The sequence below is a fragment of the Suricata suricatta genome, chromosome 14, assembly GCF_006229205.1.
Source record: "Suricata suricatta isolate VVHF042 chromosome 14, meerkat_22Aug2017_6uvM2_HiC, whole genome shotgun sequence".
NCBI classification, from domain to species: domain Eukaryota; kingdom Metazoa; phylum Chordata; class Mammalia; order Carnivora; family Herpestidae; genus Suricata; species Suricata suricatta.
In genome coordinates this window covers 67,484,446-67,509,236 of record NC_043713.1, presented here as the reverse complement: position 1 = coordinate 67,509,236, position 24,791 = coordinate 67,484,446, and the positions used below count along the sequence as shown (strand labels likewise).

The following is a 24,791-nucleotide window of genomic DNA, read 5'->3' as shown; positions in this document are numbered from 1 at the left end:
TTTAAGGGGGGGCACCTGGGTAGCTCAGTTGGTTAAACCTCCAACTTCTGATTTCAGCTCAGGTCATGATCTCACGGTTTCAGAGTTCAAGCCCCACATCAAGCTCTCCACACTGACAGTGAGAAGCCTGTTCAGGATTCTCTCTCTTCTCTCTCTGCCCCTCCGCTGCCTCAAAAATAAAACATTTTTTTAAAAAAAGAAAAAAGGTTTTTCTTTTGGGTTTAATCTAACCTCTAACATGTTGTGTACCTCTGTGAGGTTCTACTTTTTCAACATGCCCTTCCTCAAATGTATGGAGGCTTGCTTAGTCTTCCTAATTTGGGTTTCTACCTTTTTTTTTTTTAAGAGAGAAAGAGCGAGAGAGCGAGAGAGCATGATCATGCAAGCAGGGGAGGAGCAGAAAGATAAGGAGAGAGGGAATCCCAAGCAGGCTCCTTGCAGTCAGCACAGAGCTGGAAGCAGGGCTTTAAAGACAGAGACAAAGAGCTGGGGAGGAGCGGGAGTAGGGGTGGGAGAGAGAATCCCAAGCAGGCTCTCTGCTGTCAGTTTAAAGCCCAACTTGGGGCTTGATCTCATGAACCATGAGATTATGACCTGAGCTAAAATTAAGAGTTATATGCTTAACCAACTAAGCCACCCAGGGGCCCTGGGTTTCTTCTTTTTTACAAACAAGAACCAATGGTCACAGCTGTTCCAATGATTCCCATGACACTCTGTGAAAGGAAGTCTTGGGCTGTGAATGAGCTTCCTTGGTGCCAGATGACATTCCAGAACATGACCATGTCCCTCTTTACAGTTTTATCAGTGACCCACTGCATTGTGCTGATGCTGTGATGTGACCTGAACATCTGAATGTCTCCTAAAATGATAGGTGCCTCAGAGCAACAGCGACATCAGTCATCTCTCTGTTGCCCATAGTGCCAGCCGACTTTATACATAAAAGACACAGCAAATGGGACACCCAGGTCACTCAGTCAGTTAAGCATCAACATCAGCTCATGTCCTCATCTCACAATTCACGAGTTCCAGCCCCATGTAGGGCTCTGTGCTGACAAGCTTGGAGCCTGGAGCCTGCTCTGAATTCTGTGTCTCCCTCTCTCTCTGCCCCCCCTCCCACTCACAGATGTGTGCATGCTCTCTCTTTTTCAAATAAACATTAAAAAATAAAATTTTAAAAAAGATACAGCAAACAACAGCCATCCAACAGAAGACTTGCCTACTTCAAAAACTCAAGCTTGGGACGCTTGGGTGGCGCAGTGGGTTAAACATCTGACTCTTGATTTCGGCTCAGGTCATGATCGCACGGTTCATGAGATCGAGCCCCAAGTTGGGCTCTAAATTGACAGCAGAGTGCCTGCTTGGGATTCTCTCTCCCACTCCCACCCCCACTCCTCCCCAGCTCATTGTCTCTCTTTCAAAATAAATAAACATTAAAAAAAAAGGCTCAAAAACTTAGAGCAAAATCAGCCCCCATGCATCCACTCTTCCAACAAATATTTGATGAACACACATTGTGTCCAGGCACCATTCGAGGTACAGGAGATAAATGAGGAACAAAAGAGACAGTCTCTGCTCTCTCTCTCTTTTAATGTTTGTTTATTTATTTATTTATTTATTTATTTATTTTGAGAGTGAGAGCAGGAGAGGCGCAGAGAGAGAGAGGGAGAGAAAGAATCCCAAGCAGGCTCTGTGCTGTCAGGGCAGAGCCTGACATGGGGCTTGAACGCATGAACTGTGAGATCATGGCCTTAGCTGAATCAGATGCTTAACCAACTGAGCCACCCAGGCCCCTCTGAGACAGTCTCTGCTCTTATAGAATAGGCTTAGGACATGAGCCAGTCACCTCCCTCACCTTATACACAATAAGCAACTCCAAGTGTGGTTTCTAGCACTACAACACTTTTAAGTGCTACAACAGGGACCCCCAGGAAGGGACACTCTATCTTCGAGGGCGGGGCCAAATGGCATCTAAACCAACTCTCATGGTGGGAGAGGGGAGCCAAGTGAAGAGTCGGCTTGAGGAAGAAATAATGAGCAGGCAACAGCATATGGAAAGGTCTAGAGGCAAAAAAACTTAGATGGTCCTTGTAGGAAATGAAAGAAAGTGCTGTAGTTCAGTGACTGGAGAATACTGCTGTGCTTCTGTGAGGACCAAACGACCACCTAACACCAATCCTTTGTCAACTAACTCCACCTCTCTCATTTTAACCACACAGAACCCAAAAAGCTATCCGGGTGACTGTTTTCTCCCTTATCCCCAAGGAGAAAACATAACCATACCATTCTAGATATACAGGAGAGAAGGTGAATCATTACCTAAGATGGATGCCTCTGTACATTAGGGCTTAATTCTTTCCAGGAACCAGTCTAAGAGGCACAGACAGATAGTTGTCTAACATCAGTATGAATCTCCAGGCTGTCACTGCGTGACCTTGGGCAAGTTATTGAACTTCCTTGTGCTTTGCAAAGGGGATAATATACAGACCCAGTCTTAGCAGATTAATCTAAGGATTAAGTGCATTAATATATTTTAAAAGCCTAAATACTTTAGTAAATATAGTGCCCAGCTCATGGTAAATACTCAATAAAGGGTGGTTATTATTCATTCTAACCCCATCTCCTCTCCTTACATTTTCAAGTGCTGCCATGTAAAGCCTCCCGGTCCTGTTTCACTCCATGGATGATGGATGACAGATCAGAAAGGGCACCATCAATTCTCATTGAGCTAACCATGCTATCACTCATTTGACAAACATTTATTGAGCACCCACTACGTTCTAGTCATTATGTTCGGCACAAAAGATAAATGATGAATTCAGGACAAGACACTGTCCCCATTCATGTCTGACAGGGAAGACAGGTAGGTAATTGGATAACAAAAATGCAACCTGGTAAATGCTAACAGACCATGGTGCTGTGGGAACACAGCTCGGGCCTGGGGGCCTGGGGTGAGGGGCTTCACTGAGGAGACATGGGTCTTGGAAGCCCGGCAGTAGTTGATACTTGGGTGAAGGGCTGAAGAAAGGGAGGTCATGCCAGTCGGAGGGAACAGCACGTCTGCTGCTTGGGTCCAAGCTGTTGCAAAGTGAAGGAATGTTCTTTGTACTTTCCTAGTATCTGACAAGCAGCATAATGACACTATCTGCAGTACTGAATGTCCAATGCGATACTGAATAGGCAGCTTCAGCCCGATGCATGTGACACTTCGGACTCTCCACAAGTTGATGAGGAAGCAGGTTGCTCAGTCACAGCTTCCGAGCAGTCATGCATTCCATGACGACACCTGCCAGATCTCTAAGAAGATCCCACGGCCAGTGGGATGAGTCTCATGCTTATTTTTCTATTAAAAGATTTCCTTTTCTAATACCTGATAGCACGTAAGCCTTGCAGGCTTTGCCCTTACACTACGTAAAGGTCTTCCTGTTAGGGTTTGTCCTTTTTCCGGAACAGATGCTCAAGTGTTCACTGGGGCCCTTGTCTCTCCACCTGGCCTAAGTGTCCAAACTGCTCCACACACAGCACAGCCCTGGGCCTCGTCTCGGCCTAATGAAGAGCAGAGACGCTAACAGGCAGGTGATCATTTTGCAGACAGGAAAAGGGAGGCGGTGGGAGTGAGAAAGGTGATTTGCCGGGAGAAGGCAGGAAGGAGCACAAATGTGGACTCCATGGTGTGCAAACTCCTGCTCTGCAAGCTTCGTCCTCGAGGTGCCCTTCAAGCAGAGGGGCTAACGGTAGTGAGCCTGGAAGTACAATGCTTCTTGCTTTGTGGCTGTGCTCTCCTGTTACTTTAATAGGTTGCAGTGCTGTTTCATAGATATATACTGGTGCCGTATCAAAGATAAATGCGTACGAACTTTATAAACAGGACTAAGTGCCGTCAGCTTGTTATTTTTCGTAGAGGCTGGATTTATGAGCTTTACCCAAAGTGAAGTGCTTGTAATTTATCAACCTAGAATGTTTTAAGTAAATAGCACTAAGCACTCACCCTCCACAGCAGGAATAGAGCACTTTTCCGTTGTAGGAAGCAACTGGCACCAATAACCTACAGCGCTGATTGGGGTCTATTAACCAGGGAAACGTTATGAATAGCATCCACAACTGTCATCTTACACTCAGCCAGGTTTAGACTCACAACCCTAGAACTGCCATTTTTTTTTAATACTTTTGACACTTTACAATGCATTTCTCCAACTGCTTTCTCTGGGTCATGCAGCCACCAACAATCCCTCTTATTTACTGATAAACCCGGGGTGGCGGGGGGAGTCAGTAGGAAAGCCACATAATGGGGAAGATGACAACTTTTCTTAAAGAAAGAGAATCAAATTTGGCCGCCATCTGTGAAATGTCAAAGGATTAGACAACAGAGAAACTTTGGGTTTATTGAAAAGACTCAAATCTGGAAAAAGCAACCAGGGAAAACAATGTTCCATTTCACAGAGGTCTGGGGAACTAGATTTTCAGCCGCACAAGACATGCTATTTGATTAGCTATCTCTTCCAGAAGATGAAAGAAAAGTGACAAACTCAATATTTGCTTATTAGGGTCCAACTCACAAGCTGCCCTACCATTTGCCATAAAAATGGCAAAAGGCCAGCCCCTTACAGATCAAGCAATGAAGGAACTGTCCATCCCCAGGTCTCAGGACATGTGCCGTGTGTTTACCACTATTTCAGAAATGGAAAACCAAGACAACTGTGATTTCCCCTCTCAACATTTACCCCTGACTTCTGCAGTCATCGCTGGCTACAAGAACCAGTTTGTAAGTCTAGAGGGATGCCTGGGTGGCTCAGTTGGCTAAGCATCTAACTCTTGATTTCGGCTTAGGTCATGATCTCAAGGTTGGTGAGACTGAGCCCCCTGATGGCCTCTGCACTGACAGCATGGTGCCTGCTTAGGATTCTCTCTCTCCTCACTCTTTGCCCCTCTCACGGTCACGTGTACGCATGCACACACTCTTGCTCTCTCAAAATAAATATTTATTTTTTGAAAAGTCTAGAAAATTTAAGATGCTAATCTAAATACAACTTCTATTTGTCCATTTTGAAAAAAATAGATACCAAATACTTCCATTTACAAGATAAACACAATGGAAAAAGTTATAAAAATGATTTTGCTGTGCAGTAAGAGAATAATGGGCTCCATTAAAATCTATTCTGGTTGGGGCGCTTGGGCAGCTCAGGTGATTGAGCGTCCATCTTCGGCTCAGGTCATGATCTCATGGTTTGTGGGTTCGAGCCCCGCTCTGAACTGTCAGCACAGAGCCTGGAGCCTGCTTTGGATTCCGTATCTCCCTATCTCTGACCCTCTCCTGCACGCACTGTCTCTCCCTCTTTCTCTCTCAAAAATAAATAAACATAAACAAAAAAATTTTTAATCTGGTTAATCAAAGAGAATAAAAAAGTATAGTAACGCAGGAGTAAAACTGACATGCCCAGACTCAAGGTGTGATAGCATCACACCACGAAGTGGACTCTTGGGTCTCGTGAGCCGAAATTGCAAAACTATCCAGCCGTTTCCTGTCATGATTACAGGACACCTCACACCTAATCAGCCATTATTTCCCACACAAGGGAAAAGGGAACCCTCCAAAAAAACGAGGTCAATTTCTCTGCTGTACCAAACTCAACCCCTTTGCAAAAACCTCCTCTTTGCAAAAGAGCCCACCTTAAATCTCTTGCCTGTCAGTTTCTGCCATAATTAATGCCAGCCAAAAATTTTCGTCTCCTAGTCTTCCAATCATCTGTTAGTATGCCAAATCTATTTAAAATAATGGTTTCAAGGGGCACCTGGGTGGCTCAGTTGGTTAAGCGTCTAACTTCAGCTCAGATCATGATCTCATGGTTCACGGGCTCGAGCCTTGCATCAGGCTCTGCACTGGCAGTATGGAGCCTGCCTGGGAGTCTCTCTTTCTCCTCCTCTTTCTTTGCCCTTCCCCGACTTGTGCGTGTGCAGGCGCGCGCGCGTGCGTCTGTGTGTGTGTGTGTGTGTGTGTGTGTGTGTGTGAGCACACGCCCACGTGCGCACCTCTCTCTCTCAAAAGTAAACATACAGGGGTGCCTAGGTGGCTCAGTTAGTTAAGCATCCAAATTCGGCACAAGTTATGATCTCAGCACAAGTTATGATCTCACGGTTTGTGGGTTCGAGCCCCACATCCGGTTCTGTGCTGACAGCTCAGAGCCTGGCGCCTGTTTCGGATTCTGTGTCTCCCTCTCTCTCTGCCCCTCCCCCACTCATGCTTTGTCTCTGTCTCAAAAATAAATAAAACAAAAAAAAATTTTTAATAAATATATAAACCTGAAAAAAGAAAAAACAAGTTTAAATTAATGGTTTAAAGGCCCTCCCCTCCAACCAATTACCCTGTTATAACACAGCCTGTGCCCTCCCAAATCAGCAAATCTACTTGCTTCCATTTATCCAGAACCAGACCTTGCTAAGGTCAATTGTTTTATCTCACCATTGTCCCCTTCCCCTGTACAACACCAGCTACATGAGTCAGTGTGTACTTTATATACATGGGGGAAATGAGGTGTTTGTCTTTCTCCAAGATCCCTGTCTTTCCTTCAGTCTTGCAGATCACAAACTCCTTGAAGGCAAGGATTACTATCCACACCACACACACACACACACACACACACACACACACGCCACGCTTTAAGTTTCCCAGAACCCAAGCAAGTACTACATAACCTGTGGCCACTCCATAAGTGCTTGTGGTTGGCTGATCATGTCGATGATAATGATGATGATAAGCAGATGAGGCTTCTGAGTAGAACAGTCTTCTAAGTAATGTAAGTAATGAATGCAATGAAGCAAGAATTTATGATACTCCTTATTAAAATTCTAATTGCATAATTGGGCCTTAAGGTATATATTTCCCCCCTTTGGTGACACATACTGATTTCTTCTCTCTAAAAATACATTGGCAAGGAAATTCAAAACTCAAAGAACCAACCAAGAAAAATTTCCATAGAACAAAAGAAACTAGTAAGAAACAAATCACAACACCTCAGGAAGCCACAAAATGGAAGTTTTAAACTCTTTCAAAACTAAGTGAATTATGGTTTTCTAGGGGGAAAAAGTTATTATGTCTGTAGCTTCTGGCATGTTTCCTGCTACAGTGAAGAGAGGGTATGGGAGTAGCAATGAACCCAGAGAGGGGATCTGTATCCTAAACTCCCACCCCCTCTGCCATACACGAGCCTATATATAACATTAGTGAGCCATGCAACTCCACTGGGCCTCAGTTTCTTCCTGTCAATCTCCTATGCCCATGCAAGATCCTGATTTTATGATGCTATGAAAAAAGATGAGTCATTTCCAAGTCAGCTGACAGATGACTGAGCAAAAAGAAATAATACAGTTATGGTGCTATAAAAGAAATACAGTCCCCCAAAAGCAAAGGAGACAATCTCTATCTTTGGAATTTAGTTCACAACATGAGAGCAATCATTGCCTTGTCAAATAGCTACAACACACCCAAACCTGCTGTGCTGGGAAAGTCACTTAACCTCTTTGGGTCTCAGCTTCCACAATCATCAAGTGGTCTTCGAGGATTAACACCCTCTGAGTCTATGAGCTTAAAATGGTTTTGTATAAACCATGTAGCACTTTTTCCACTGTAATAATGATTTTCTTTTAATCCTCTAACATTCAATTCTATATCTTAAAATCATTTCCAGGGATGTAAATGACACTTAACATTTAATTTAAGTGTGCTTTCTACATTCTTTTTCCTTACTCAGGGTCTGTTATTGCTACTGTGTTCCTTACTCCTAATAATCAAGAGCTGGCTGATTAATAATATACTCTCAAATGTAATAAAAATGATCATTGTAATGTTGCTGAAAAATAACTTTTAGCACCTAGCACACTGTTGACATTATCAATAATCGCAAAATGTTGAAATACTGACAATAATATTTGTGGGTTCGAGCCCCACATGAGGCTCTGGGCTGACAGTGTGGAGCCTGCTTGGGTTTCTTTATCCTTCTTGCTCTCTCTGCCCCTCCCCCACACTTTGTGTGTCTCTCAAAATAAATAAACATAAGAAAAAAACTAAACTAACAGACCAAAACACAGCCATGACTAAGTATTATCCAGCTGATAACTCCTCCTGCCCTGGACATCACAAAAACTACAGTTTGTATTTAAAAGCACATTCTTTCAAAAAAGCTCCCAGCAAAACAGAACTGGAGCATAATCCATCCGCGCAATGAAGAAGCTCATGAAGAACTCCAACCCTAGCCTGGAAAGAAATTTTAAACATTCAAGTTCTGCTTCCAGTTTGACCTGTCACAACAGTCAGTGACGAAGACACTGATTTAACAACACTGGAAGGTTTAGGTAGGCACACACAGGGCTGGTAAAAATGTCTGCAGGTTGGACGAGGCGAACTGTGGGTTGAAGACTTCTTTAACAAATTTATAAGACTGATTTAATCTCCAGTCAATATGAGTAGGACACTAGATAAAGTCACTGTTACTGAATTCAAAACTCCAGATCAGTTCAGATAAGTTTAGTAATTACTCTGGGCTTTGGTTTTATATGGAAGTCAAAATGATCAAAATGACAAAACCTGGGAGATTAAAGCTGGCAAGGTAGATGGGGGAAACCATAAGTAATGTAACTCACTAACAGGGAGCTTTTGTGACTTTTCCAAAGCTCAGTCCAAATTTTTTCTTTTTTTTTTTTTTTCCTAAGAAGCAAAAAGACAAATGGTAGTGAGGACTGGAAGAGGAAAAGGACCCCATGCCTTTAGAAATGACGTTCTCTGACCCCACCTAGCGGTGGCCGGAGTGATTTCTAAGCTGGGATAAGCACCTTGAGTCTCCACAATGGTGTCTGAAGATTTGATTAAAGATTTTTTTCCCTAAGGTCAGCACTAGTTTGGTAATAAATTTTTACATGCTAAAAATGTAATAAAACATGTGAATTCAGAATCTAAATTAGACAAAGCACAGACAGGAAGATGGCACACATCATCCTATAACACACCAGAGAAGCCTCATCACTAGCTGGCTAAAAAGATTAGCAGCTCTGAGAAAATACAATTCTGGGTTTTTAAGACCTCAAATGCCTTTAACTTCTGAAATTAAAAATAAACAAGCACCAAAAATGTTCTTGGACAAGAATGCAAAAGTAGCATGAATAATTGGAGAAGTCATCCAAAACAAAGAACAGAGAAAAACGACACACTGGGGACAAAAGAACAGAGAATAAATATGGCAGAAATCAGAAAAGAATCCTGCTATCACAGTGGACATCAAGCTCAATAGAGATCAATCATGTAGCACATTACAAAAAGAAGATCCTTAAACAGAAATATGGTGTAAGATAAATCTCATTATATTTAGACTAATTCTAGAGTCCAGTGAGCCTACAATTCCCAAAGGCATGGCTAACCTGAAGAAGATTCAAAGAAAATGAAGATGATGAAAGGAGAAAACCTGCAGTGCCTCCAGCATGGGACCCTTCCTCTTTACTCCCACACCCCCAACTCATTACATGAGAAGCTAAGGTCTACCAAGTGCTTACTGCCGTCTGGCCCTGGGCGAAGTGCCTATAAAGGTCCACCGCATCAATGCTTTCAAACAATCCGTGAGGAAAAAACTATTATTCTCCTAAGATTACAGATGTGGCAACTGAGGCTTTAAGAAGGGAGTTCAAGATCACTCAGGCAGCAGGTGGCAGTGGCAGGGCTTACACCCACACCAACTTACCCCTTCTTTCTATCGGGATGCCAGCTCTTGTTCCCTAAGCAATATTCTTCCTGTCCTCGAGCAGATTTTCCTCACACCTACATGCTCAAGTCCTGAGATGGCTTCCTACCTAAGAAGGAAGTATGAAAGGGGGAGGTGTGCAATGAGCTGCTTCTGCCCAGATCACCTAAAATAGGATGTTAAAGCAGAGGGCCTTGGAAATCAAGTTCTTTCCTCTCATTTTTCCCACTAAGAACTGAGGCCTGGGATAGGGGAAAGAAGAGGCATGCCCAAGATCACACTGAGGAACTATGCCTAGAATCCAGGGGTTCAAACACAAGTTCAGGGCTCTCACTGGTTTTACACAGGTAACACCCTGACTGCAGCCCCGGACCGGACACAGGAAAGTGCGCTGACCTCCTGAACCCAGTGCTGGCTGGGTCTCAGCCAAGACCTGCCTCCTGCTTGGCTGGCCTTGCCAACTGAGGACTGGCTCTAGACCTCAGTACCTCCTGAATTTTGGGCCTAGTAGGTCTCCTGCTCATTCTTCGTCAACAGAAGACCCTGATCCCCGGCCTCATCCTCCTGGTGCCCCCACCTTTGGATTCAGGCTAGTTTTGTCCAAGGCCCCAGCTAGTTCAGGTTTCCATGGGACACTTAGCCCAAAGAGGTTGTCTTCTAATTGGGCTCCTTGTTTCCAGACTCTTCCCAACCCCACTCCCAAACATTTCAAATCATTCTGCATAGAGACCACTTTTTTAAAAATGTTTATTTTTGAGAGACAGAGAGACAGACAGACAGACAGAGCGTGAGTGGGGGAGGGGCAGAGAGAGGGAGACACAGAATCCAAGATAGGCTCCAGGTTGAGCTGTCAGCACATAGCTTGACGTGGGCCTCGAACCCATGAGCAGTGAGATCATGACCTGAGCTGAAGTCAGATGCTTAACTGACTGAACCACCCAGGCACCCCAAGACCACTTTAATAAAAACCTCAAAGCTCCCCCGCTGCATTTGATGAAAGTAAGCTCCTTAACCTGGCCTTCAAAGGCCTCTAACATCTGTCCTGAACCTAGGAATTCAAACACATCTCTCTCCTCTTTTACCTCAAGCCACAGGATTGTATCTTACACCAATTGCAATAAAAAAAAAAAATTACACCATTGCCTTTGCTCAGGCTGCATCCACCGATCCACTAACAGGAACACTCTTCCCCTTCATCTCTGGTCACAAACCTACCTTCAATATCTGGGGGCAGGTGTTCCCCTATTTACTCCAGGGCATGGTTTTTTTCTTTCTCTCTCAACCAGAACACATCCTCATTTGATAGATAGATAGATAAATAGATAGATAGATAGAGAGATAGATAGATACATAGATAGATAGATAGATAGATAGATAGATAGATAGATAGATAGATAGATAGGCAGGCTCATTTGCATTATCTTTTCACGTGTATCCTGTTTCTCTAACTCGAATATGAGCACCCTGGAAGGTCTGGGACCCTCCCTCTTAAATATCTGTGTGCTCCAATGCCTTAAGTATTAGGTAAATTGCACAGGGGAAAAGGGATGGAGAAGGAGGTGGACTTCAAAGAGTTAGATAACTAACTTTTCAAAGTACATAAAAAGGCCTCAGGATAAAGAGGTTAACCAATTGGTATTCATGTGGACCCACTAAATATTAAGAGAAGACATCAGGTTGAATATAGGGAAAAATTGCAAAGCTTGTTAAATATGCAACTAGAAAATATTTAACTGTTGCAAAATAAGCTTCATTTAAGCCACAGGCAAGGAATTCCAAGTAATCATAGCAAGTGAAAAGCATTCCCTTATGGAAAATGTCCATTTGATTCAAAGACAAACCAGACACTGAGGCAATTTAGCAGAAGCTGTCAGTCACATCATCCACCAGCCAAAAACTTCAAGCCCATTGGCAAGTTCACAAAATGGTTTTGAAGTGGTATCTTACACCAATTGCAATAAATAAAATAATACCATAGGCAAATAGTAGGAAGTTCTTTGTAAAGTCTCTTATTTCTATTTTCCTTATCCTGTTTACCAAATACCAAATTTCTCTCCAGCTTTCTAATGGTTTCTTTCCTTTTACTACTTGGAGCTTCCTATATGGGTAGCATAGCTTAACAGAAAGAGAGCCAGCCTGGAAGAGAGATGACCTGGGTTTAAATCTCAGCCCCATCACTGGTAGCTATGTGGTGGTCTTGGGCAGAAGAGGGAGGAACATTTGGGGCACCTGGGTGGCTCAGTCAGTTAAGCTTCTCACTTCAGCTCAGGTCATGATCTCATGGTTCATGAGTTTGAGCCCCATGTCAGGCTCTGTGCTGATAGCTCAGAGCCTAGAGCCTGCTTTGGATTCTGTGTTTCCCTCTCTTTTTGCCCCTGCCCCACTTGCACTCTGTCTCTTTGTCTCTCAAAAATAAACATTAAAAAACAAAAGAGGGGGGAACACTTGAGCAGAGCCTAGAAGGAGAATAAGAACATCTGTGGCAGCAGACAAGTGAGAAGGACATTCTATGCGAAGGCTCACCAGTATGAAAAGAGGTAATTTCCAGAAACAGCAACCAGGACAACAGGCCAAGAGCAAAAAGGGTAAGTGACGAGTGTGGGAGAGACTGGAAAAGGGAGCCAAATGCTGAAAGGCCCTGGATTTACTTCCTTTTATGTAATAGCCTGTATATGGAACTTACCTGTGCCATGTGCTAGTCTAAGTACTTTACCAATAATGATTCAGTTTTAATGCCAGTAACAATATTCCATACTGGAAGAATTATTATGCTCTCCATTTTACAGATGAGGAAACAGGCATCTGAAAGGATTAAGGAAACTGTCTGAGGGCACTGAATGGATGAGAACAGAACCAGGGATCAGGATCCCAAGAGCATGCTGTCTGGAGACAACACTCATAACCTCTAGGCTGTGCTGCTTCAGACCCCGACAGGAAACTGGATCTTGAGCTAAGACCTTCCCAACTGACTTGAGCCCACACATGAGCGTGGGAGGGGCAGAGAGAGAAGGAGAGAGAAAATCCCAAGCAGGTTCCTAAGCTCAACACTAGAATTTATAAACTGTGAGATCATGACCTGAGCTGAAATTAAGACCCAGCATTGACCCCACTGAACCACCCATGTGCCCCCCATTGGTCATTATTGAGATTCTCCCACTGTTCTCTTTCTCAGAATACAGAGTGGCTGCGCCAGGATGTTATGCAGGCTATTTATCCTGTTGGAGCCTCCAATTCCCACTCTGAAAATGAAGCCAATGACCTCCATCCTAAGCAGGTCTTGATCACTACTAGGTCCACAATGGTACTCAGTAAACATCTGTTGAGTGAATAAGTGAATCTATCACAAGTGTCAAATGAGACAGTACATTTTAAAGCATTAGCAGCGTATGTTAAAAAAATAAATTGTGTAAAAAAAAACACAAAAGCATTAGCACAGCATGTGGCACACTGGTAGCTGCTATTCCCTACCCTTCCTCCTACATAAGAGCAGACAAGGGGTCCAGCAGGTGGCAGCACTAGCCAATGATTACCCTCTTCTTTCACCCTTCTGCACAACTGCCTCCATCATTCACCCTTGACTGCCCACGTCCTAGATGTGCGGCACCCCTGCCATCCATGAGCAGTGCTTAAACCCCATGGGAGAACCCACAGGAAAGGCAGAAACAACTTTTCTTCTGAAAATAAGAAGAAAGTTTCCCAGGGCCCTCATATAGAGTTCCATTACTATATACAACTAAGCAATGAAATGACCACCACTGCCCTTTGGGGATTTACATCCTAAAAGGGAAGCATCTGCCTAAATCTGGGGTGTCTGGGATATAACATCTTACTAATAATACCAGAGTTCGCTCTTTCTGTTTTCCTCTTTCCAAAGTTTCTACTTTATGTCCATTTGTATGTTGGAATGATCTGTAATGTTGGTGTTTAATCCAACCGTAACCCCATTTGGGTATGTGAAAACATCCGGGATGTCAACCAACAGGAGAAGGAGGCTTTGTTTCCAATATAAGATGTTATTAGAATCTCTCACAACTCAATTTTGAGAAATTTTTCATATTAGGCTCTTCTTACTGATAGATTGAATTATTAGAGTAAAATTCCAGCCCAGATAAGAAATAACATAACCGTTTAGCCTCCTGGCAAATTACATTCGGCACCCACTTTCTCAAAATGACAAATAACAAATCTTTCAAGTGGAAAAATTCTCTAAAACATCAAGCCAATTGTGCAATGCAGCAAGTAGTGCAAGAAGGAGATTTATTCCCTATCCCTACTGGAAAAAAGTCTGAATTTATTAGCATAAGGTAACATGATTCATGTTAACTACCACTGGTTCTGATACGGAGTCTTCCTTGGACCACCACGTACCTTTCACCTCAACAATGAATTCCTCAAGTACCATCTCACTTCTTTTTTTTTTTTTTTTTGAAATGCATCTGCCATCTCCTTGTATCAGCACCTTGCTCAGTTAATGTACAACATAAAAATAGGGAAGGAGAAAGTCTAATAGTTTCTCAGAGCTCTATCATTGTAAGTCAAACTACCGTAACCTTCAACAGAATATTTTAACATCTTCATTTACAAACAAGTATTTCCCTGGAAAGTCAATGAGATGCAATGGCTTGACGAATAGCAACAGGGCAGTGACCACGGTGACCTGTGCCTCCTACTGTAGGCCAATTATACTCCCTTCTAGTTCTTACTTTCTGCCTGGCAATATGTATTCCAGGAATCCTTATAAAACCTTGCAGCGTCGGTAGTATTAGTTTCATTTTACTGATGTGCAAACTGAGGTCCAAAGGGTTTCAGTATCTTATCCAAGCTAGAAGTTCAGCTGGAATTCAAGTCCAGGTCTGACTTATTTCCCTTTCTAACAATGCTTTGCGACTCCCTGGACCAGCAACACCATCATCATTTGAGAGTTAAGAACATGTTAGAAATGCAGCATTCTCAGTCCTACTGCAGAAGTACAGAATCAGAATTCTCACTTTACCAAGATCCTAGCCATTTGCTGGTACATTTAAGTTTGACAGACCATACAATACCATTCTGCCTCTCTGAATATCACTACTCTTCTTCTGTAGACCAGTGCTTCTGAATATGGTGGCAGGGAGAGGGACGGAAAGAAGAGTGTTTCCCTGCCAGGGACACTTGACAATGTCTGAAGACATTTTTGGTTGACATGCGGGGAGTATGGGGAGGTGCTACTGGCATCTAGTGGCTCAGGTCCAGAGATGCTTCTAAACATCCTACAATGCACAGGACAGCCCTCACCACAACAAAGAATTATCCAACCAAAATGTCAACAGCGCCAAGGTTTAGAAACCCTGCTATAGTTGACAATACTGTACATCCTCTTCGGGTATGGGGTCTGTTTAAAGAAAAAAGAAGTGATTTTCATGATATAACTATGGCCGAAGAAATCTCATACAAAATCCCTTTCCCTACTTACTGGTCAGTCTCTCACAACATTTTTTTTTTTAAGTTTTTTTTGAGAGAGAGAGCTCGCACTAGAGTGAGGAAAGGGCAGAGAGAGAGAGAGAGAATCCCAAAAGAGAATCTTCACACTGACAGCACAGAGCCAGATGCGGGGCTCAAACCCACAAACCACGATTTCATGACCTGAGCCAAAATCAAGAGTTAGACGCTTAATGGACTGAGCCACCCAGCCCCTCTCACAACATTTATCAAATAGAAACTTAGATCAGGGGTTGCCTGGCTGGCCCAGTCAGTAGAGTATGTTACACTTGATCTCAGAGTTGGGAGTTTGAGCCCCACACTGGGTGTAGAGATTATTTAAAAAGCTTTTAAATTTAAAAAAATTAAAGAAAAAAAGGAAACTTAGATTAAGGATCAGCAAACTATAGTCCACGACACAAACCTAATTCACCACCTGTTAATTGTGCAATCTTGAAAGCTAAGAGTGATTTTTACATTTTTAACAAAATGTAGGTTTTTAAATAACATTTCATCACTTGTGAAAGTAATATGAAATTCAAATTTCAATGTTCACAAATAGTTTTATTGGAATAAAGTCATGCCTTTTGTTCCTATTTTGCAAAAGGCTGCAGTTTCCTTCACATAGCCTGAGATACAATTCACATACCTTAAAATGCACCTATTTAAAGTGCACAATTCAATGGTTTCTGGCATATTCATAGAGTTGGGCAACCATCACCACTGTAAATTTAGAATATTTTCATCACCTCACAAAGAAACCTTGTACCCCTTGGCTATCATTCCTGTATCCCTGCACTCTTTTCCCAGCCCTAAGCAACCACAAAACTACTTTCTATTTCCCTAAATATTCCTACTGTAGACTTGTTTATGAATGAAATAATACGTTTGTTTCTAATTGCTTCTTTCACTTAGCATATTCTCAAGGTTCATCCATGTTGTAGCATGTATTGGTATTTCATTCCTTCTTAGTGCCAAATAACATTCCATTATATTAATACACCACCTTCTGTTTACCCTTTCATCAGTTGAGAGACATTTGGATTATTTCCACCTTTTGGCTATTATGAATATTATTGCTATGGACATTTACGTACAAGTTTTTCTGTAGGCATATGTTTTCATTTCTCTTGCATAGACACCTAGCAGTGAATTGCTGAGTCATATGGTACTCTATGTTCAACAGTTTGAGGAACTGCCAGACTGTTTCCCAAAGTGGCTGTACCATTTTACATTCCCACCAGCATTGTATGAGGGTTCCAATTTCTCCATATTCTCGCTAACATTTGTTATTATATGCCATTTTTTATTCTAGTCATCCTAGTGGTTGGCTCTCATTGTGGTAAAGTGGTTATCTCATTGTGTTTTTTATTTTCATTTCCCTGTTGATTAACGAAGGTGAGTATTTTTTCATGTGCTTATTGGCCATCTGTATATCTTCCTTGGAGAAATGTCTATTCAGGTCCTTTGCCCATCTTTTTAAGTAAACTCTACACCTAACGTGGACCTTGAACTCACAATCCCAAGATCAGGAGTCACATGCTCTACTGACTGAGCCAACCAGACACCCCTCCTTTGCCCACTCTTGAATTTCTGACTTCTCATTACTTAGCAATAAGAGTTTTTTATATACGTTAGATATAAGACCCTTATGAGATCCATGATTCGCTAATATCTTTCCTTTTCATGTTCTTGATAGTGTCCTTCAAAGCACAAAGGTTTTTAATCTGAATGAAGTTTACCTACTTTTTCTTTTGTCACTCATGCTTTTGTTGTCATATGTAAGGATCGTATGCCAAATCTGAAGTCATGAAAATTTATCCCCATTTTCTTCTAAGAGTATTACAGTTTTAGTTCTTACGTTTGGGTCTTTGGAGTTAATTTTTGTATGTGGTGTAGAATAAGGGTTCATCTTCAATTTTTTGCATTTGGCTGTCCAGTTTCAGCACTGTTTGTTGGTAAGTCTATTGATTCCTCCATTGAATGGTCTGGGCACCCCTGTCAAAAATCAGGTAACCATAGAAGTATGGGTCTATTTCTGGACGCTCAGTTCTATTCCATTGATCACTATGTCTATCTTTATGCCAGTACTACACTGTTATGTACTGTGATGTTATGGTTGTTTTGCAGCAAGTTTTGAAATAAGGAAGCATAAGTCTTTCCACTTTGCTCTTCTGTTTAAAGATTGTTTTAGCTATTCTAGATTCCTTGCAATTTCAAATAAACTTTAGAATGTTTATCAATTTCTACAAAGCAACAAATGGAAATTCTGGTAGGGATGGTGCTGAATGAGTAGATCAGTTTGGGGAATGCTGCCATTTTAACAATGCTAAATCTTGTGATCTATGAACAAAGGATGTCTTTCCATTTATTTAGATCATCTTTAATTTCCATCAACGATGTTTTACAACTTCCAGAGTATAAATTTACACTTTTGTTAAATTTGCTCCTAGTATTTTATGCTTTTTGATGTTATTGTAAATAGAAATTTCTTCATTTTCATATTGTTCATTGCAAGTATATAGAATTACAAGTGATTTCTGTATATTGTTCTTATATCCTGCAATCTTGCTGAACTCATTTATTCAAATAGTTTTTTAGGGGATTCCTTAGTTTATATACAAGATCATGTTATCTGTGAAATATTTTTATTTCTTCTTTTCCAATATGGACACCTTTTATTTCATTTTCTTGTCTAACTGTCCTGGATAGAACCTCCAAAACAATATTGAATAGAAGTGGCAAGATATCCTTGTCTCGTTCCTGATCTTAGCAGGTAAGCATCCTGCCTTTCAGTAAGCTGGCTGTGGGTTCTTTAGAGATACTCTTTATCAGGTTGAGGAAGCTCCCTTCTATTCCTATTTTGTTGAGTGGTTTTTTTTTTTTCTTACCATGAAACACTGCTGCATTTTGTCAATGCTTTTTCTGCATCTATTGAGATAATCATGTGATTTTTGTTTTTTATTCTATTGATATGATGTATCACATTAATTTTCATATGTTAAACCAACCTTGAATTCCTGGAATAAATCTCCCTTGTTATGATGTAGGATTCTTTTCAATTGTTGTTGGAATCAGTTTGATAATAGTTTTGTTAAGGATTTTTTTTTTTGCTTCCATATTTTTTTTTTTTGAGAAAGAGAGAGCCAGCAAGGGGTGGGGAGGGGGTGGAGAGAGGGGGGCGGGCGGGAGGGAGGGAGGGAGAGGGAGGGAGATTCCCAAGCAGGCTCCACGCTTCCAGCACATAGCCCAATGCAGGGCTCAATCTCATGAAATGCAAGATCATGAGCTGAGCCAAGATCAAGAATCAGACTCTTAAACAACTCAGCCACCCAGGTGCCCCATTCCATACATTTTGCATCCATATTCATAAGAGCTCTTAGTCTCTAGTTTTCTTGTGATAGCTTTTTTGGGTTCTGGTATCAGGGTAATGCCATTCTCATAAAGTAAGGTGGAAAGTATTCTCTCCTCTTTTATTTTTTTTGAAAGAATATGTTGAGAATTCATATTAATTGTTCTTGAAGTGTTCAGTGGAGTTCGGTAGCAAAGCCATTTGGGCCTCTACTATCTAGAGCCTGGACCTTTCTTTGTGGGTATTTTTATTACTGATTTAATCTCTTCACTTGTGATAGGTCTATTCAGATTGTCTGTTTCTTCTTGAATCAATTCTGGTAGGTAGGATCTTTTCAGGAAATGGTCCATTTCATTATGTTATCTAATTATTTGGTGTACAATTACCATTTTAATTTAGTTTTCTATGTGTTTCATGTCTTTTTTCTCTATTTCTCCTTTACTACTTGCTTTTTCATTAAGTGAATAATTTCTAATGAAGCATTTAAATTTATTTAATGATTCCTTCACTATACTTTTTAAGTGTTTCAGGGCTTGTTTTGTTTTCTGTTGTTAGTGGTTGCTCTAGGGTTTACCAGATAATCTTGACTTACCAAAACCAGCTTGATTATACTAGTTTAATTCCAGTGATATATAGAAATATTACTGCTATATAGGTCCTTTCCCTTTCCCTCTTTTTTGTAGGTTATTGATCATATATATATGACATCTATTAAAATTACATATATAGTTACATATATAAAATATATACATATTATCATATATATACAATATATAGTTCATATGTGTGTGTGTGTGTGTGTGTGTGTGTGTATATGACATCTATTAAAATTACAAACCCAACAAGACACTGTTACCATCCAATACAGTGTTACCATCTGTGGCCATTTCCTTAGCCCATTACAGCTTTGGTCTGATCCACCTCGTTTGTGCTGTTATTGACAAGTATACTACACATATATTACCTTTGTGTATAATGGGCCCAACAAAACATTATATACATACTATTTTATACAACTGTTTTTTAAATCTGTTATAAGAAGGGAAGCCTGGATGGCTCAGTCGGTTGAGCATCCAACTCTTGATTTTGTCTCAGGGTCATGGGATCAAGCCTTGTATTGGGCTTCATGTTGAGTGTGGAGCCTGCTTGGGATTCTCTCTCCCTCTGCCCCTCCTCCCCAACTTGCACATGTACTCTTTCTCTAAAATTAAAATAATCAGGGGCACCTGGGTGGCTCAGTCAGGTGAGTGTCTGGCTTTGGCTCAAGTCATGATCTTGCAGTTTGTGGGTTCGAGCCCCACATCAGGCTCTGTGCTGACAGCTAGCTCAGAGCCTGGAGCCTGTCTTCAGATTCTGTGTCTCCCTCTCTCTCTGATCCTCCCCTGCTCACATTCTCTCTCTCAAAAATAAAAATTAAAAAAAAAACTTTTAAAATTAAAATAAATAAATCAGTTATAAGAAGAGAAAATATGCATTTCTACTATCTTTTATAATTATATAATTATCTTTCCTGGGGTCTTTTTTCCTTTCATGTAGATTTGAATTAATATCTGAGGCCACTTGTTTTCAGCTTGAAGAACTTCCTTCCATATTTCTTGTAAGACAGGTCTTTGAGCAACATCTCCAGTTTGTGTTTACCTGGGAAAGTATTTCACCTTCATATTTAACATAGCCATTTTGAGATATCCAGCTGTGCTGGATATAGGATTCTAAGTTGACAAGTTTTTTCTTTGAGCACTTCGAATATGTTATCCCACAGCCTCTGGCCTCCACAGTTTCTGCAGAGAAAATAGCTGTTAATCTTATTGGGGTTTCCTTTTATGTGACAAGTCATTTTTCTCTTGCTGCATTCAAATCTTCTACTTGTCTTTGACTTTCAGCATTTTTACTATGATGTTTCTGTTTGTGGGTCTCTTTGTATTTATCCTCTTTGGAGTTTATTGAGCTTCCTGGATGTCCAGACTATTGTTTTTCCATAAATTCGGAAAGTTTCAGTCATTATTTTTAAAAATATATTCTTTTCTCTCCTCTCCTGGTATTCCTCTTTCACATATGCACTTAATTATTTCTCTGAGGCTCTGTACATTTTTCTTCATTTTTTTCCCTGTTCTTCAACTTGCAAAATGTCTAATTTTTTCTTCAAACAGATTTCTTTCTTCTGCAAGTTAGAATCTACTTTGAGCCTCTCTAGTGAATTTTTTAGTTCAGTTATGGTACTTTTCAACTCCACAATTTTCATTTGCTTCTTTTCTATAATCCCTGTCTCTTTAATTTTTTTTTAATGTTTTATTTATTTTTGATAGAGAGAGAGAGACAGAGCATGAGAGGGGGAGGGGCAGAGAGAGGAGACACAGAATCTGAAGCAGGCTCCAGGCTCTGAGCTATCTGTCAGCACAGAGCCCGATGCAGGGCTCGAACCCACGAATGTGAGATCCGACCTAGGCTGAAGCCGGAGGCTTAACCGACTGAGCCACCCAGGCGCCCCATATAATCCTTGTCTCTTTACTGATATTCTCTACTTGATACAAAAATGTCATTATGCCTTCCTTCTTTAATCATGTCTTCCTTTAGTTCTGTGAAAATACTTATAACAGTTATTTGAAACCTTTTCAGCTAAATCTGATATCTGGTCACTCTTACGGGCAATTTCTGTTACTAGTCTTTCTCCATTGTAAAGGTCATACATCCTGTTTCTTTGCATGCCTCACAATTTTTAGAAACTAGACATCTTAGATAATATATTGTCTACATAATACAGATACTGGAATGTTTCTCCCCACCCCAGCCCCAAGGCTTATTATTATTGTTATTTGGTTGTTTCTTTAGTGATGGGCTGCAATGTTGTGGTGAAATCTATTTCCTTCCCACAGTTCCTCAGGAAAGCACAAATTTGCTTAGGGCCTCTGTCATCCTGGGGTGACAGTGTATAGGAGGGCTCCTTCTCCTCCCCCTGATTGCACCCAGCTGTTAAACTACATTAATTGTGTTTTACTGTTCTATTATTTTCAACCATGCCCTGGGGCATAATTTGCTCTACAAACTAATTCAATCAAGCGTGGCTCTTCTGAGGGAATAGTTTACTCAATCCCAAACTGGCTCTTCCCAGCTGTCTTATTCTGATTTTCTCCTGCAAACAGGCTGGCCTATAGTCTAGGTAGCATCCTCATTAAATCCACAATCTCCTAGTTGCCCTTCACCAAAACCTCTACTGTTTTTAAGAGTTCCCTTAGGCATAAACTTCTCCACATTTTGTTGCAAATGAACTACCTACCTTTGGGACGAGAGCAGGAGCTACAGGTTTTAAACACTTCTCCCTCCAGGTAAAATCTCTGAAGGGGGGCGGGGGCACCAGCCAGAGGTTTTGTCATTTTACCTCTCCCGGCATAGAACCACCATCGCACAAGCTGCAACTGGGGTCCCGGCAGTCTCAAAGTGCCAGAACCAAGCCACAGCTCCCATTCCTTAAGGAGGGCCTGGATAAAAGAAGGAAGCCCCATCTTTCAACTATCTATACACACCTGGGACTTAGTCTCGGGCAGCAAGAAGCCTTGCACAGGATAAGAGACACTTCAGTCCTGCTACTTCTGGGAAGAAAGTGGTCTGACAGGGAGCTAGGGGAAGAGGGAGCCCTGTGTTCTGTGTTGCAGCAGTCTGGAGTTGATTTCCCCCTTGCTGAGTTGCAAGTGGGGAGGGAGGTAGTAGCCTTGGCTCAAATACCATAGTCTCGCCTTTCTTAGCAAATTTTCATCGATTTTCTTGAATAGATGTTTATTCATTTGATAGATGTTTGCCCTTAAGACAATTTCCAGAGGGTTTAAATGGTTGAATTTTTTAAAGTAATTTTCACCAGACTTGTACGGGGTGAAAGGGTCAAAGGGGCTCCTCACGCTGTCAAGCTGGAAGTCAATCCTAAGGCTGCTTTTGGGCTACGATAGTAGAGCTGAAGGGCTGAGTGGTTTTAATAGAGATCCTATGACCTGCAATGCTGAAAATACTTACTATGTGGCCCTTTACAGAAAAAGTTTGCCAACCCCTCACTTAGGTCGCTGTTTCCAATGTTGCTGGTTCACAGAACACACTTTGGACTAGCAAGGCCTTACATTACTTGAAAGGCAGTACTGTTTTGGCTTAAAGTTTGACTTAAAATCCCACTCTGCAGTTTACTAGGTACATGGTTTGGAGTACCCACCTCATTGGGTTGTTGTGAGAATTAAACATCTGAACGTCTGACATTTAGAATGTATTCAACAAATGGTAACTGTTATCATTATGATGTAAACTGCGTGGAAAAACAAGTATGAGACATCAACTCTTAAAGAGCTTTTTTTCCCCCAGAAAAATGTAAGCTTTGGAAAAGGGAAATAATTATAGACTTTCCACTATACAAAATGCAACTTTTAATACCTGGAGCACATAATAATATCTAAAGAAGTAAAAAAGACCATAAAGCTGGAGCTTAAGCCTGATACTAAAAACCAGAATTCTCCACCAAGGCTGGTTCCAGCCTCTTGCAGTAACAATGAATGAGAACCTTCCAGGAAGTGCTTCCAAACCAAAAACCCTACGGAAAAAGAAGCAGCAATTATCCTTAACATGAGGATTTGGGCCTAGATGGCTCCTTCCGGTTCTGGTCGACTCTGTCTATGCTCAGAGATGATACACACTGAATCTCTCAAGCTTCCACCTGGACTGTCACCTCGGCAGGGGCGCCCCGATCGGCCCCAGACCCGTGGCAGGGCCCGGCGAGCGGGGATTCCACCGGATTCTGCCCGGCGCCCCCTTACCGCACCCCGTCGGGGCTGCCGGCCGGTTACCTCGCAATTGAACTCCATTTCGGCGTCCATGGTGACGATCCGCACGGTGAACGTCTTGGGCTGCTTCCTCTTGAGCGAGCTGAAGCTCATACGGGAAGCGATGGCCCCAGCCATGGCGCGGGGGTCAGGCCCGGGACCCTGGAGCCCCAAGGCCTGCGCTCTGGACCGGTTAGCCCCCCTGGAGGAGCAGCACAGGCCTCAGGGCCACCATGGTGGCCGGCTGGCCGGCCGGGGAACTGTCTGGGCGGCGCGGGCCCCCAGCGGCCAGCATGGGCCGTTAGGACCCTGCCCCGGGAGCGTAAAGGGGAGTTGGGGGGCGGGCCCTTACGGCCACGGGGACGAAACACGAGCCAGGACCAACGGGGTGGACACGGCCGAGGACGCTGGGGACGCCCGGGACGAGGCCCTTAGACGGCAGCTGGCCAGCCCCCGCGCGCCTCTCAGCGGCAGTTGGAGGTCTCGGGGCCGCGCTGCGGCCGGGCGCGCACGTGCGCGCGTGGCTGTCACCGTCCTCGCTCCGCGCGCCTGCGGGAAGCGTCCTCTCCCCAAAGACCCCAGCCGGCTCCCCGCCCAGCCCTCAGGCCCACAAATCATTACATACGGCGCAACCGAGCCCTGCGGCTGCCGCCCGGACGCCGCGATTGGCTGAGCACTCGTAGGGGGGCGGGAATCTTCCTCCGTTCTCCCTTCTTCAGAACGACTCCACCAATTGGAAGTTCCACTGTGATTGGAGGCGCGGGCCTGGGCTCGGCCTTCAGTGGCCATAGCGGCAGTCACTCCGAACGCTTTTGTTCTCAAGGAGTACGCCTACTCTAGCAAGACTGGTTGAGGAACCCGAGTCCGGCGCGCCTTTCCTGGGGAACCACGTAGAGGCTGGTTCCTAGATGCGGTTGTGTCTGTAAGGGACTGCACTTTGAACCAAACGCGTGGAGTGTGGCGCCCCAGGGAATCTGTTTCGGACACCCGACGAATAATCCTGCTTGGCGCTTAATTGCATATACTGACCTCTGTGTTTCTCAAACTTTTAAATCACGTGGAGGCCACTTAAATTGTCGGCACTCTCCTCCAGATCCTTCTGCTTCTCTTTGGGAGAAATAGCATTATTACCAAGGAAGAGTAGTAAGTGTATCTACCTCGTGGGGTTGTTGAGGAATTTAAGGAAGTTAATGCTATATAAAGCATTAGAACAGCGGCTGGCACATAATAGGTTGAATCCTATAGAACTGCTATTTTTGTAGATACAAAAAAAATGCGAAAAATGAAACATTTCTCATTTTGTACTCTGATTTTCATTTTTTGAGCCACATATATGTTTTTATTTTTTAGATGTCATCAAGTTATAATGGGTGTATTGTTGAAGCAGGAGAATATAGCTTTCTGTATTTAAAAAAATAAATCCTATTTTTAAATAACTCATAGTGTTGCGTAGAGACAATTTTCTGTTTTGAC

The 24,791-nt window shown here is 42.4% G+C and overlaps 1 protein-coding gene across 7 annotated transcripts in view; it reads right to left on the bottom strand.

Moving 5' to 3' along the window:
* The window catches only part of NF2 (neurofibromin 2), an 81,221-nt gene extending 57,313 nt beyond the window's left edge, over positions 1-23,908 (bottom strand). For 6 of the 7 annotated variants that reach the window (XM_029921400.1, XM_029921403.1, XM_029921399.1 and 3 more), the window contains exon 1: positions 23,343-23,908. In XM_029921400.1, coding sequence (XP_029777260.1) covers positions 23,343-23,456 — 114 coding nt within the window. In that variant the 5' untranslated portion in view covers positions 23,457-23,908. The remainder of the gene's footprint in view (positions 1-23,342) is intronic. The other variant, XM_029921402.1, reaches the window with a different exon arrangement.
* Between the last annotated feature and the right edge of the window lie 883 nt (positions 23,909-24,791).